We start from the raw sequence: 15878 nt of genomic DNA on the forward strand, positions 1-15878 counted from the left end.
TTTAATATTAGAGATAAAATAATCATATTTAACATTTCGCGCGGTTTGCTTGGAAAAAGATAGCTTGAAATTTCTTGCAGTTCTGCATCAGTAACCAGAGGAATTGAATAGAGAGAGAAAACAGAAGAAACGATGGAATTGAATAGTGGTGTTTCTGTTGATCCTTCTCCTTCGATGATCGCCATCCAAGTGAAATTCAAGAAGGAAACTATCCGTCTCTCCGTCAACCCTGAATCCACCATTAAAGACTTGAAATCTCTTCTTCCAAGAGGACAAAAACTCATCTGCAAAGGCAGGCACCACCGTCTCTTCCTATCACTGCTTACCTCTGGTTGTTAACTTCTTCTATCAATTTCTCAAACCCTATTGTCGCTCTTGCTGCTACGCCAGGGAAGACTCTGGTGGACTCAATGACGTTGAAGGATTCAGAACTTACTAATGGATCGAAGCTCATGCTGATTGCTCCTGAGGGTTTACACCAAGGGGTAATTCTTCTTTCTTGCATAAATTTTTGCAGATTTTGATTATGTTTCTTTCTGTCTTTTATATTTCGTGCCTAATTTGGAACGTTAATCCAGAACTAGTAAACTGTTTACGTTTCTTTCGATTAAAGGGTGGGCCTATCACTAAAGAAGCTTCTTCAGATCGGTTCGTCCTGGCTCCAACAAGAAAAGATGAGGACGGGTATGATAAGGATAGGATGTTGGCACCGAAGACAGTCGTTGAAAGCACCCAAACAAAACGCTGGAAACACTCAGGAGTTGTTGCTTTGGCAAAATGTTGTTTGAAGGTATATGCATTTCCTTGGTCTGTCTCTGATTTTTCTTCTGTTAGGAGATTATTCTTTTATGATCTTTATTGGTTGGCTTGCAACTAAGTCTTATGTTTCATGATGGCTTTGTTTGTTCCGAAATTCCTGATTTATTCTTGAACGTTGCGCTAACTCAACACTGCCGATAAAAGTGGTAGCTGCTAGGAACATTGAAAGGTTTATTTATATCACTTTCAACCTTGTCGAACAAACGTTGTGATTTCCTCTCGAATTGGTTACTGCTGTGTTTCTATATTTGCCTAGAAGGCACCTAGGAATATTACATCTTGTAGAGGCAAATAAGCTTGTCCACAATAACAAGAGATCTTATCATTTGCAGTTCTACTGGTGCATACAGTAGCTCTTTGTTCGTAAAATATTTCAACCTTTCTTTTTTTTTTTTTTTAGTTTGTGGCAATATACTTTTCATCATAGTTGTTGAAGTGGATTTTTTGCCGAGTTGACAATTTGCCTTGAAGCAAGCAAGGCGACTGCCTTGGTGACCTCGGATGTCTTGGTCCGCTTGGTGGCACAGTTAGGGTTGGGGGCTTTGTGGTTATTTATATTTTCTTCCTCTTCCTCATGTGTGATTTGAGATAAAGTATAGCTGCATCATATAAAATTATTGAGAATATAGGTTATAGATATTGTTACTATGTAAATGTATCATATAAGACATAAGAGGCTGGCCTTGGTGCAGTTGGAAAGAGCCTTGTACCATGGTCACACCCTTTTTTATTGGTTATTGGGATTTAGACTACTGAGATTGTGTTTCTTGGCATGCTGATATGGAAATTGTTACTGGGTACACCAATTTACAGTATTTTGCAGGGCAGTATTGCTAGAGTACAACATAGAAAGTTCTTAGAGTAATTACCTGTATTGTTGCTCAAATGTGCATTTTTTTTAGGGTGTTTTTTATCTCCTAAAGGACAATGCATGGAGGAATATTTAGTATGCCAGTATTTTTCAACTATAACATAGAAAATTCTTTAGTATATAGATGATTACCTGCTTTGTCATTTTAGGGTGCTTTCTCAAGGCCAATTCATGTGCTGCAAGTAAATCTGTGGACATTGTGAAAGATATGTATGATTGTCTATTGAAAATTGTAAGAATGGTGGGAGTACTCCAAAAAGGAAGTATAAGAATGGTTTTGGTGGGGGGGGGGGGACAAGTTGGTGAATTCCCAATTTTAGTTAGACTACATCAAGGATCAGTTTTAAGCCCATACTTATTTCCACTCATAACGGATAAACTAACCAAAGATATTCAAGATGAAATTCCTTGGTGTATGCTTTTTGGTAATGATATTGTTTTGATAGATGAGACACAAATAGGGATTAATGCCAAGTTAGAATCATGGAGAACAATAGAATCAAAGGTTTTAAGGTAAGTAAAATGAAGATGAAATACGTAGTGTGTAACTTTGGTTATGATAGGGCGGATGATGAGGTGGTGAAATTTGATGAGAAAGAGATTTTGCAAAGTCATAATTTTAGGTACCTTGGCTCAACCATGAATAAAAATAGGTGGTATAGAGGATGATGTTTCCCAGAGAATTAAAATAGGGTGGGCAAAGTGGAGAGCTGCCTCTTGGATCTTATTCGATCTACGTATTCCTTTAGAACTCTAAGAAATTCTATAGGACTGGCATGCAACTATGGTGCAGAGTGTTGGGCTGTTAAGAAGCATTATATAGATAAACACAATGTAGAAAAAGTAAGAATGTTAAGATGGATTGACAATCTAGGAAGAATAAGATAAGGAATGATCATATTACTAGGAGTAGCTTTGATAAATGATAAGCTAGGAAAAAGTCCTTTCAGGTGGCACATTCAATGAAGGTTTGTAAATGCCCCTATACAGAGAAGCGATTTAATCCATATTGAAAGAATAAGAAGGGCTAGGGGCAGACCTAAGATAACCTTAAGAGAAGTGGTGAGAAAGGATATGCATAGCTTAGACCTTATATCTAGTATAGCCTCAAACAGAGTTGATTGGAAGGCAAGAAACCATGTAGCCTTGGAACAAGGCTTCTTGTTGTATTATTATATAAGTTTATTGCAGCTCATATTGATTCGTTCATTGCTTCATTTCTAATGAATATGTTTGTATAATTTTCCATGCTTTCTTTTATGTTATTTTGCATTTATATGGCTTATATGTTGATTTTAGCATGGCAACTATGCTTTGATTGTGGTGTTTTCCTCAATTCTGTCAAATCTTATTCCTTTTCTTTAATAACTGGATTCGGTAGACTATACCTGATTAAGTGTGGGCTTGTGGACTTTCTGTAAGAATGTTGGATCTCAGCTACAATTCTATCGATGAAATATTTTGGTGTTTTCCTCAATTCTGTCAAATCTTATTCCTTTTCTTTAATAACTGGATTCGGTAGACTATACCTGATGATGTGTGGGCTTGTGGACCTTCTATAAGAATGTTGGATCTCAGCGACACTTCTATCAATGAAATATCAGTTAAAATTGGCGAATTGAGGTCTACACAGGTGACTTTTCTGTGAGTTCTCAATTTCTAATTTGACTCATATATTTGCAGCCTTAAAACACTTCTGACTGCAATTGTGATTCTTTGCCATTTGGGCTCTTAACCATCCATGTAGAGACTGTTCTTGAATGCAAATAAAATTTCAGACGATTGCATTAGCTGGGACGGCATTACATCTCTGAAGTCTTTGACAGTTCTGTCTCTCAACCAAAATTGGTAAGTGGTTCCCCTTTTCTATGGTATTTCTTGATCTATATCATAGGCAGAACAAGTTCAGACAACTAATATTGATGTGTTGAGAAATTCAGTTAATGCAAGTGTATTATCTGAATAGGATCTATCCTAGTTGTCAATATCTGAAGTGCATCAGTGATGCAGTAGCCTTGGCGAGGCCTAAACCAGAATTCTGGTCTAGAAAAGGCTGGAAACAGTAACATTAGTATTTCTTTACTTCTAAGTATTATAATTATTTTTGGGTAGATTACGTAGAATATCTTGTCAGTTGCATCTTTTTCTCAGCATTAGCCTAGTAGTACAGTTTCCTATTTCAGCTATTGAATACTGAAGTTAGTAGAGAAAATTCAGCGTGAGTTGTGAGAGTGATTTTTCCCCTTTGCCATCTCCTTCCTATTCTCTAATTCTCTCTCAGTGAAGCCTACCTCAGTGGGCCTTCTTCAGGCTCTGCTTTAATGAGACAATTCAAGTGCATAATGGAAGGTTGTATTTGACAAAGCAAAACAACTTCAGGATATCATCTTATGGAGAAATTATTCTCCATAATTCAAGTACACCTCTGAAAGGTCTCAATCGATCAGCAAATCTTGATATCAACTCCACACTCAAAAATCAATCAAAGAACTAGCAGATAGGAATATGATAACTGGATTTAGCTTCTCACTCTCACCTGGGCCTCTCATCCAGTTCCTTCAGCTTCATGGAAGAAAATCTGGAACATGTATTGTCTTTGCTAATGGCTATTTCAAATATAACTGGGGAAAAAAAGGCCCCAATAGAAGTCTTAATTTATGTAGGAAATTTAATGTAACTATGGTTCTAATTTCAGATAACTAATAAACCCAAAATAGAAACAAATCCATAAAGAAACCTATCTAATTATAACAGCTGTAAGAGTCCTCCACATATTTGTAGTTGAGTCTTAATTTGTTTTCACCAGCTACCTGGTTGGGGCTTCTTGATCACTTCAGTTCTAGAAAATATAAACCATTCATGAGAAGCTAGCCGATAATGACATTTCTGCATAAAACTAATCAATAACCCTTTTATCTCCTTAAATAACTGATAGACCTCCTCCCTTTTTTTTTTTTTTTTGGGTAGGGCAGGGGGGGGGGATGAATGACTGATTGGCCTCCTTTATTAGCCTTGGAAGTAAATCCACCTGATTTCTGCTGGACAGTACCTCTATATGGGATAGAAATCAAAGGGTTTGAATAAAAAAGAATTTGGACCAGGTGCATAGTGGTAGATTTACATCGCTGCAGGGCTGCAAGTGTTTAGATTGAGATGTTCATGATGGAACCACATAAAATTTATGATGTTGTAGCCATATATTGAAATGGATCAACTAGGAGCCAATTAACCTCAGGACTTCGTGTTGGGAGAACCAGGGTTTATGATGGTTGAATGGAGGCAAGGTGGATCAAGTGTAGGACATGGGGGTGCAGTGGATTAGGTTTCAATGAATTCTAAAGGTGAGTTGGGCTGGAAATGTTGAATACGGTACCCAAAGTTCCCGTGATTTGGTAGGACTTGGATAGAATAGGGGTGGGATTTGAAAAATCCCCTAGCCTTTGTGACTTTTTTTTTCCCCTTTTCGGTTAAGCTTTTGTGACTTCACCATCTTAAATTAACTAAACAAGGCTGGGATGGAATTTTGAGGTGCCACATTAGCATTTTTCCACCCCACCTAGGTCCCCACAAATGGATCCTTGATTAATTAACCTATTTATTTCCTGAAAAGATATTCTTCTTGAGAGCGATTCACACTTTTGAGCCATCAGTATACTACAAGAATTATGTCTCTTGATCTTTAGTTGATAGTATGCCAATATACTTTGCTTATCACCATTTGTTTGTGATCTTTGTGCTCTTCCGGCAAAGTATCAAAGAAAATGGAAAATAATAGATTATTCTTTGATACCTTGTTTGGTTACTATGAAGCTTAAGTTGTTGGGCACCATATGATTGTGCATTTCTTGTTAAGTTATACATAATTGTGGACTAACATCTGGCATTGTATTATCTCTGCAGTTTAACCAATTTGCCATCTTCATTGGGTGCTTTGACTTCTCTTACGCAACTTCATATTGCTAATAACGAGTTGACAAGCTTGCCAATTGAAATAGAACTTCTTACACAACTTGAATTTTTATTTGCAAGCAACAATAGGTACCATTTTCCTTCATATGTAATTAGTTTGTTTTAATTTTCTTTGCGTGCTATTGCTATTTTTGCTCTTAGTGTAGGTTATGTTCTTGACTCATTTAGGCACAGTTAAATTGACACTTGGAATCTTTTCATGTAGAAAGCTTGCATTTCACCAATACCCACAACCCACGGCTTGTAAACTACCTTTTTTTATGTATAAATTGTCATGAGGCGTATGGTTTTACGTTGCATGTTGAAATTGCTTTTTCTCCTGCACTTCATTTGAAAAAAGACTTCAATACAGGACTTGTCTGTTTTATATGTTGTGCTAGTAACAAACATACCATGAGTTTTCACTTTTCACAATGATTTTAGGCGTCCTGTGACTCATAGTGAATCATCCTAGGCTTAAGGTCTAAGTTAAACTACGAATTGTTCTATTTAAGCTGTCACTGGCAACCATATCTTTTATTTATTTATTTTTTGTGACATTATTTGACATTATTTTTTGTGCATTGGAAGGTTAATCTCTGTGCCTTCAAGTATAGGAAACTGCAGATCTCTAATTGAGGTGATATTATGTTGTTCAAGATTTTGACAGTTTGTTACTTTATTGTTCCTTTTAGTTTCAGGCTCTTGCAGTTGTAAGCTAATTTTTTATATTCCAGAACAGGTGTAGTCTTACATGTTAGAGGGGTTCTGGTGTACTGCAGATTGATCTTTCTTCGAACCTTCTAGTGGGGCTGCCTGAGACAATTGGAGATTTACACAAACTCAAAGTATGTCTTCCTATTCTCAACTGATTTCTGTTTTTCTTTGTTTTCTTTTCCTTTTGGTCCCTCAAGGGTTCCTATTTCCATCTTAGTGGAAACTATATAGATATAGATAGTGTAAGCCGTTCCTACCTAAATGGCATTTATATCTTGTATAGATTAGCTCTTGCTTTTGTGTGTTGTTTACTGAGGAAGATGATTATGAAATGATGGAAAAGGGATCCATGAGTTCATGCCAGTGCAAGGGTAGGATTAACCATGCTAGTAGAATGATAGTATTAATGATTGCCACATCGAGATATCATTCTACACCAAAAAAGGGCAATCGTGGTGTTGAAGGCTTCTGCACAAGTGGACTACCCCCGCCGGGGGGGGGGGTGGACGATTTTCCTATACTGCCTTACTCCGACTATTTTTGCTGAGAGACTGTTCTGATGCCTTGATCTCAGGCTACAACTATGGTCCACTAATTGTTGTGCCAAGGCCGGAACCTGAACATTGTATCTGTAAATAGCGTGAAAAACTATAACATTAAACATAATTCAACAACTATAAGCTGAAGACATCTTTGTCTCCAGTCTAGATGGGTTCCATGGTATAAGAATGGCTACTTTATACATGGACAGTTATTCTTTTACTGGTTTTTGACGATGTACACATTTATGCTGCCCTCCTTATCAATTTGCGTTTTTAGGTGAAATGGTATCAAATATGGTTCTGGAGTAGGGAGATCATGTGTTCAACCATTGGGATGTCCATGGAAATGGCTTTTTATTCTTGACATGTCTTCTTCCTAGGTGCCATGTGATCTTGGCACATGCAAGGACATGTGATTTTTGCCTCTACCTGCAAGGGACTGTTGATACATTTATGCCACCCTTTTCTAACAGTTTTAGCTTTTAGGTGAGATGGTATTGAACAATTTGTCACCTAAATCAATACTGTCCGGACTCCAGATCATTCTAGGGGGAACTGCCTAACCATCAGATCATTAGGGTAGCAAAATTATTCTCTGGAAAGGTGAAGTAAGTCCCCTAACTGGAAGAGTGGACGACCTGGGCTCAAGGGATACCCTAGGTTTGCTGCACAGCAGCACTACACAAGGAGCATGGCAGCTTTACTAAATTTTTGGGCTCTCAGTACTCGTTAATTTCGGCTGGGTAAGGGTGGTATGGTAATTATGCCCAGCTTTTATTTATTTGATACAATTGGGATTATTATTAGTAAACCCCATGATGGGATTCTAATATGGGTGCAGTTATAAAACTCTAGTCAGCTTTTGATTAGCCTAGTCAGTTCTGGTCTAATTAGAACTTCGATTTTAAAGTTTCTGATTTCAGTTCTTAGTTAGTTAGAAACATAGATCAAGTTCGCATAGGACTTTTATTTTCGTTAGAATTTTGTCTATTGTAGTAAGGCTATAGGTAGCACATCATTGTGGATGATATACCGGTTCATGTAAAAAAAAAGTATATTCAAGCTATTCAGCCCTTTTGATGTGTTTTCTCTGCTGTTCCATCGAGAATAGTATTCTGGCCCTGGCAAGGAATCTCCTAAGTTCATAGGTGTGAGTTTCTTGTAAAGACAAGCAAGGATCCTCTTGGCTGTGGATTCTAGCCTGCATTCAATCCATTCTGACTCCCTCCACAGCATCATTCAGGGCTCCAGCATCCAAGTGGCAGCCAGCTACCCCCATCCCCTTTTCCTCTTCCGCTTTTATTTCTATTTGAAACCCTACTCCATTTGATCTCTTCTCCATTGTCACAAACCTGAAATCCCATATCTCCCTATTCCACCGTAAAAACCTTACCAAATTACAGCCGCATCCACCTAACCTATATTAGCACTTGATCCAAAGGGCAATCCAAAGGGCAGTTCTTTCTGATCCTTAAAACAAACAGCCTAATCCTAGAATTTGAAATTCCTTATCTCCCTAATTAACCTTTAGAAATTCCCCACACTTGATGTGCATAACATAGGCACACAACCCTACGTTTGATCCAAGTTTGAGCGCAAGAAAACCCTAGAAGCCACACCCGAACATTTTAAAGAACCTTAGTTTTGCCCTAAAAGCTGGTTCCATCTACGGATATTGAATATTTGTTCTTACATCTGAAAGGCTAGATCGAAAGTTGATAAACTTATATTTTCCATTCACATTCCAAAATAATGAGATGTCAACTGGTAAACACTTCTAGGCATATCCATCCCAAAAAATAACCTTCTAGGCAGCAATGCAACTCCTCTTTGTATTTTGCTGAAAATTGGGGACGTAAACAGAAACATCTATGCAGCGAAGGAGTCATTGACAATTATGGCATCCCATACCATCCCAACAATTGAAAAGGCAAACATACTCTGATCTGTTTGTGTTCCATAAGTTACTGAGAGTTTCTGGTAATCCAACCGTAAACTGCAAAGCAGAAAAGACTGAAGCATGAGAAAGTTTCTGTAAGCCCATAGAAATCCCTTGATGTAAGCCTTATGAGTTATACGGTAGCTAGTAAGTTGATCAAGATGCTCTTTGGCTTTAGATTGGTAGGCCAACTTTTATTGTCATTTATTACTGTTGTCGAGCCCAGAGCCATCTCAAAACAAGAAGGCTATAGAGAATCTTTTTTTTATCATTTTATCTTGAACTTCATGAAGAATTCCATTCTATTTCTCCATCGTTAAGAACAAAATGTGGGGCTGTGACGCTGTTGGATGATTCATTTGTTCTACAAAGATTTGTTGATTCTGAAGCTTGTTCCCAAAGGAGCTGAGCTTCTGATGGGCCAATCCAATTTCTATTTACCCTGGAAGAGAAATGAGCTTCGCTCCTCTGGGCTTTTGGTCCTCCTGTGGTTTGTAGTGCACCTAGCCGTAACTCATCAAGCAAGGTCACCAAAGTGGCAGGTGGTAACATATTATCTTATAAAATCGGAGCATGCCTGCCTTCATCTCAGAGTGACCCTTGCTTTTGTCTTACCTTCTATTATATTAGTTAAGCGTGTGGTCTGGTTTTCGAAAGAAAGATGTACTGTGGTGGTCTTTTCTTGTCAGTATCTGGAGCTGAGCTAAGCACTGGCTAAACGAAGAGCTATTAGAATCCAGCTGAGACTCTTTCTTCTTATTTCAGTATGTCAAGATAGAAGAGTAGGAATTCTTAGTTCCTACTAGCAATCATCTTCAGTATGCTAGTTCCTACTACCTCCTTAATAACGAACAGTAAATCTTATTTAAGGATGTGTATAATGAGAGAAAAACTAGAGAAAGAGAAGTAGAAGGAGAGAGACCTATGGTGAAGGGGGGGGGGGGGGTTAGCCATGTATGTTGTTTCAGCATGTAGTTTAACTGAATACCACATGTATTAGCATGCATAACCGAGTATGTCCATGCAAATCTGTGGCACTGTCACACCTACTGTGTTTTCTTCTATTGTCCTGATTTTGAAAGCTGTGTTGCCAATTGGTAAACCTGTTTGGGCTGAAATTGATATGAACAGGGGGACCTTGGGGATACCAATCCACATAATTTTTGTTTTCTACTGAGTTGCCGCGTGGAAAGTATTTGGGCTACCAGGGAAGGCTTAAGGTGTAGGTGCTGGCTTCTCTTACTGGAGAAGAGAGATGGAAGAACGAAATAGCATAATATAAATCTAGAGGGTACTTTTTAAGTTTGATGGGAGCAGCGACCACCATTTCTAGTGAAAAATTATTTACCATTTCCTAGGGGCATCATGCTAAATTAATGTTTTCAGCCAGCTCACTTGGTTTAATGACTCTCAATCAAATCTTTTTTATCTTCTTTTCGTATCTCATTTTTGTTTCAAGTTCTATGCACAATTCAAAATGTATGACCTTTTGAAAGGAGACATTGATTAGGATCCACTTTCAAGAGTGCTCTTGAGTTGGTATGATGAACTCCAGCGAGAGAGAAAAAAAAGAAGCCATATTGATTCGTGGTTCATTTCGGAACCAGTTTTTAATAGCTGGCGTACTAAGTTGTGGGGTCTAGTTTGAAGTCTTGATTACTGGATTTTATATGAGATTAAATTGTTGGGACCTTTTATAAGTCCAGCCTTACTTTGGTTAGTAGTTTCAATTGTTTAGTTTCATCACGATCTTACTATGCCATAATCATTGAAATACTTGGTCTTGATGGGCCTAGAAATGACATGACATGCGAAATATGAAATATACGTTACTTTGCCAAAAAGACCAGAACAAGATCATTGGTTTAAGTGTTGAAATTTCAAAATAATCCAAACATTACAATTTTCCCCTTATGATACCAAGTTCCAAATCTGAAATTAGGGAATGTTGGAAAATTATTGCCAAGATTCAAATTTCTTCAGAATTTTAAAATATTGAGGTTTCGAGACTCATCTAAGCTCGTATGGCAATATTGTGTAGTAGATGTAGTCGAACTTAAAGGAGATATTTCCCTATGTCTTTTCATCTTGGTTTAATATTTTGCTGAATAAGAGACATACAGTGTCACTCATTACCAACCTAGGTTCCAATGCCAAATAAACAGTTGCCCCACATTCCTCCTAAAATTTCAGGTGTCGTTTCAGCCATGGTCAAAATGGCCACTAAATCAAATACTAAGACGGGTTAATACTGTACGCATGGCAGGAACTTCCCCAATCATTTTGGTTAAGCACGCAGTTGGGATTTTGGTTAGTCTCTGTGGTTGACTCCAGCCTTTTCTTTTCGGTCTTCGGTTAATATGGCATTCTTTTGTACAATCTTGTGAAAAGGATTATACAGACGTTTCAACCAGTTGTGTAAGGGAGACGGAGCTTCTCAGTTGTCTTTGGATTCAAGTGTGTTGGCTCTAGTGGATTCAAGGGTGGTGTTGGGAACATAGTTTTCAAGGCGTTGCCTTGTTTTTCTTTCCTCCTTGAATGCCTCACCTAGACACTGTGACATCTATGCTTGGGGACTCAATAGCATGTCTTTGTTGTGGTGCCCAGCAGAATTCTGTCGTATTTAGATCCATCTGCTGGGTGCAAATCATACTTTGCAGGTCTGTTTATCTGCCTGAGTTGAATATTTAATCAGAGTTTTCTCTTAATCAGATTTGTTTTGACTGACCTCTTTGATTTTCTCTTTTGCTGGTGTTCATTCCATTGCTGCATTTCTGGTTTCATTGATGTTTTCTATACATGTAAATAGTAGAAACTCATTATTGTGTTTGGTTGCATTCCCAGGATGGTTGGGAAGGAGAAAAGTGAGGAGTTGTTTGGTTGTGCTTACAAAGTGGGGATAGGGATTTGTATCACAAATTTAGCCACATTTTTTGGAGAAACATTTTGTGGCCAATATCATTCAAAATTATTCTGGAATTGCTGTTGTTGGCCCTTGGTATATATTGTTTCAGTTGCTTTTCTCATCCCATCATGAATAAATTATGGGGCAGATGCCAATTGTGTGAACTTGCTAAAGAAGGTAAGGTCCGGGGTCTAATTTCAGTTGAAGCTTTTGAAGCTGTTTGTGGTTGCTTGATGATTGTATGAGAAAATGTGAGGAAAGTCATTTCCTTCAGCTTGATTGTTGCAATGGGAAGGTAAGGGTCGGAACCTCACAAAAAATTTCCTCATTTTTTGTGGGAGATATTTTGTGGGCAGTACCTTCTAAAATCATCCCTTGGATGCGGCTGTTGCTTTCCTCCCGGGAACACGGTCAGATTTCCAGAAATTTTGGGACATGGCTAGTCTCTCCCCTTGTGGTCTTTTTCTAGAAAAGCAAAGATGTAGTACGAGACTTGAGAGAGATAAAAAACTTTACTTCCAACTGGACTTTGTTAAATTTTGTGTGGTCAGATTTCTTACTGAGAATTCTTCATGGATTGTATTATTGAGTGATCTTATACAACTGTATTTTCTTCCATCATGGTTGATAAGGTAAAATAATTATTGCATGCATGGTGTAGACTATGAACCTCAGAAAGAATGGGCTCAAAGCTCTCCCTTCTACATTATTCAAGTCATGTACCGAGCTCTCAGCACTTGATCTCCATGACACTGAAATCACAACGGATATTCTTCGCCAGGTAGGAGCTTGATGTTTGTTTAATTTGTTTGAATGCATCATAATATATATATATTCGATTATGAGATCACATTGACTGCAGTTGGAAGGATGGCAAGATTTCGATGAGCGTCGGCGCTCAAGAGATCAGAAGCAATTGGATATGGGAGTTCGGTTCGGTGCTGAATTTGATGAAGGTGCCGATAAGAGCTGAGAACCTTTTTCTATGATTGTTGCCGACCTAGTGAATCAGGCATCATATGATTGCTCCACATCAACTTGGGACCGGTAGAGGATGCCCGCGAATGTTATCGATGAAGTGAATTGTTGAATTGCATCAAAAGTTGGAGAGCCTACTATGGATTGGAAAACATTCTTCGTCTTGTTCATAACGGTAGGATGGAATTTTTGCCAGGATTTTTTTTGGAGGCGAACTTTTAGGCAGAAGTTTTCATAGAACATTTGAACATGTCTGAATGAAATTTGTTGTTAGTTTTTAGGTTGTGTATTGTATGGTTGTCACAAAATGTGTATAAACAAAAGAAAGAAAATCCTTTGTTTCGTAGGGATTTTGAATTGGTTGTACATTTCATGCCGCCTCGAATAACAACGGTGATGGAAATTCTTTTCATGATCTTGAAGTTCTTTTTGCTAGTGAAAATGACTTGAAAGTGCATTCAAAGTAGTGTGTAAGAAATCTTTCATGTCTAGAGCGAATCTTAGGTTTACAAACTTAGGTTTCTGATCTTAGGCGTTTCAGGAGGTATATGACAAAGATGCTCTTTTAAGTTCATATTTGTTTGTTCATGTAGTAAAGGTTCTATCTCCCCTTCTAATGGTAAAAACATCTAGGACTTTTTGGGGAAACAAAGTGGTTGGATCTGCACCCGCGGTCTCTCATTTCTTTTGGAATTGTTCTCTTATCAAAACAAGAAATCAATATAGCAGCTAGTAGTTCCCCCATTAGCTAAAGAAATGTAAAGGTTCACATGTTGTACCATTTTGCACCAAGTTCCTTAGTTCGTTCTCAAACTAGTGGCCCAATTTCCAACTAGAAAACCCCATAGCGGACCGAGGGCTCGACCCAAGCCCATGATCAAGCTTGGAAAATAATCAAGGCGCAAGGGTGATCCTCAAGTCTGGGGGATTCAACCTTGGACCTCAAAACATCAGTGGTGATGTAAAGAAGGCCGATGATCGGGAATGTGTGATCAAACCTCTTGAGCACTTCTCTTGACTGTTAGACATATCTCTTCCAGGCATTTGGGACATGTGGAGAAGGCTGAGGAAAGTTGATCAACTCGAGGATCCCCAGGCTCATACCCAATATGAATATGTTGACTTGACACCACATTTATCTCGGGCGACCCGTCAAATTGTTGGCTACATGTAACATAGCCTGCCATGTCAAGCCGACACTAACACCTACAAGAGCCAGTTGGTTAAAAAGATCAATTCTCATATCTGAAATGTCAAGCTTAGAGGAGATTTGTGCTAACTGGACCATCCAAGAACTCCCAACAGTCTGTTTATGCTATAAATAATTCTCATCTGCTTCATTTAATGTGAATAATGCTCATTTACTCCCCTAATGCTCTTTAGCAACTCAGCTTAAAGCTCTTAAAACCCTATACTCAAGATAATGTTGTTTCTTAATCTGACTTGCACATTGGAAGCAGCTTCCCGACCACCTAGGTCAACTCACACTCACTCTTTATCTCTTTAAACAGGTTTTAGCTTGAACAACCAAAGCTAAACTGTAGTTCACTCGAGGGGTCAAATTTGGACACAACACTTATGTTTGTTACCCTTTTCTCATTGTCAATAAAAAATGAAGGAGCTTTTTAGGTTATACCAGTTTAAAATTGAGAAAAGGCTGTTAGTTTGGAAAATTGACCATCTCTCTTTCACAAAATGTGAAATACCAATCTCGCTTATCTTATGTAAAGTTCCTTTTCCCCTTAAGATTTGCAATTTAGGTAAGAAAACTTGAATTCTCTTAAGTGAAAATCTGTCTGTTAGGTGGGGGTAAAAATGAGCTCGTCTTTCATTTGGGGGACTGAGATTAATCCTAGCCTTACGGAACCATTTCCCCTCATCATTCAGTTTTGAGCAAATTACTTTGCTGCCCCAAAAATAGATGCCTAAGAACATGACACTACCTTTTCCCCTTATCATGTAGTTTTGTTTTACTAGCTCATTAAAGGCAGCTTTTCAACCACCCAAGTTAACTTGCACTCACTCTTTCTCTATAAACCGGTTTTAACCTGAAAAACCAAAGCTCGACACAATTTACTCTAGGGGTTGAATTCAGACTCGACATTTGTATTCGTTATCCATTGTCAATCAAAATCAAAAGAGCTATTTTAGGTTATATCAGTTCCAGAATTGAGAAAAGGCTGTTAGTTTGGAAACTAGCCATCTCTCTTTCATAGAACGAAATACTATTCTAGCTAATCTTATGCATTGCTTCTTTTTGTCCTCTTAAGATTTTCCATTTAGGTATGAAAACTCAAATATTTGAAGTGAAAATCATGCATTTAGGTGGGGATAAAATGTGCTCGTGTCTTTGTTGTTTTTATTTGGAGGACTGAGATCAATCCAAGCTTTGTAGAACCATTTTCCCTCATCATTTAGTTCTGAGCAATTACTGTAGCACCCAAAAATAGAGGCTTATAAACACTTACACTATGATTTATCTTCAAAAAGCAAAAATACCCTAAAATTGAATTTTCATTAGAACACTAGTCAATCCAACCAAATGTTGCTAATTGGAAGACCCATTGGGACAAGTAACATGGCTTAGCAAGTAAGTCTATTCTTCTAATTAATGCTACTCCTCCTCTACCAATTACCGGCGTGAAAAAAAAAAAGAAAATGGATCGGTGAACTTGATGTGACAGATCAACAAGTTATTGACAAACTTTCCTCCTCCGTTATCTAAGTTTTCCTGCAGGCATGAGTGTTATTTTCCCTCGGTGTGAGTGTTTGTTTTGTCTCCGGTGTGAGAGGCTTAATTGGTGGTAGCATAAATAGAGCCTCATGTTGTCTTCAAGAGGAAGAGGCCGTGTGAGAGGGAAAACCTCCATCCCAATATACTGACCATCGACATTCAGGATTTACAAAGATAATCCTTTCAGAAGATGAAGGTTTTGAGGTGGATGAAGCAAAACAGAGTTGGTGAACAATGTATTAACACCTTGGTAGGTATGGTGCTTGCAGGTAAACCATATAGGAGACAGTGATATGAGAATCCTTGCCTAAGGCCTTGAATACGATAATGGGTGTCGACATTATTCCGATGGAAGAACAAGACAATTTATTTTTCAATTTGCACATCCACATGACTTGTTCAAAGTGGTGGAGGAATTGCCATGG

The 15878-nt window shown here is 38.1% G+C and overlaps 1 protein-coding gene across 1 annotated transcript; it reads left to right on the forward strand.

The window, feature by feature from the left end:
- LOC149007762 (LRR repeats and ubiquitin-like domain-containing protein At2g30105) lies at positions 1-13125 on the forward strand. Its single transcript, XM_089165456.1, has 10 exons — positions 1-292; positions 391-485; positions 614-790; positions 3213-3323; positions 3438-3538; positions 5591-5728; positions 6230-6278; positions 6421-6486; positions 12403-12522; positions 12604-13125. The coding sequence occupies exons 1-10, from the start codon at positions 133-135 to the stop codon at positions 12712-12714; spliced, it is 1128 nt and encodes a 375-aa protein (XP_089021582.1). The 5' UTR covers positions 1-132; the 3' UTR covers positions 12715-13125.
- The last annotated feature ends 2753 nt before the right edge of the window (positions 13126-15878 follow it).

Source organism: Hakea prostrata, chromosome 8, assembly GCF_041222555.1.
Source record: "Hakea prostrata isolate BN-2017 chromosome 8, UWA_Hpros_2, whole genome shotgun sequence".
Taxonomy (NCBI): Eukaryota; Viridiplantae; Streptophyta; class Magnoliopsida; order Proteales; family Proteaceae; genus Hakea; species Hakea prostrata.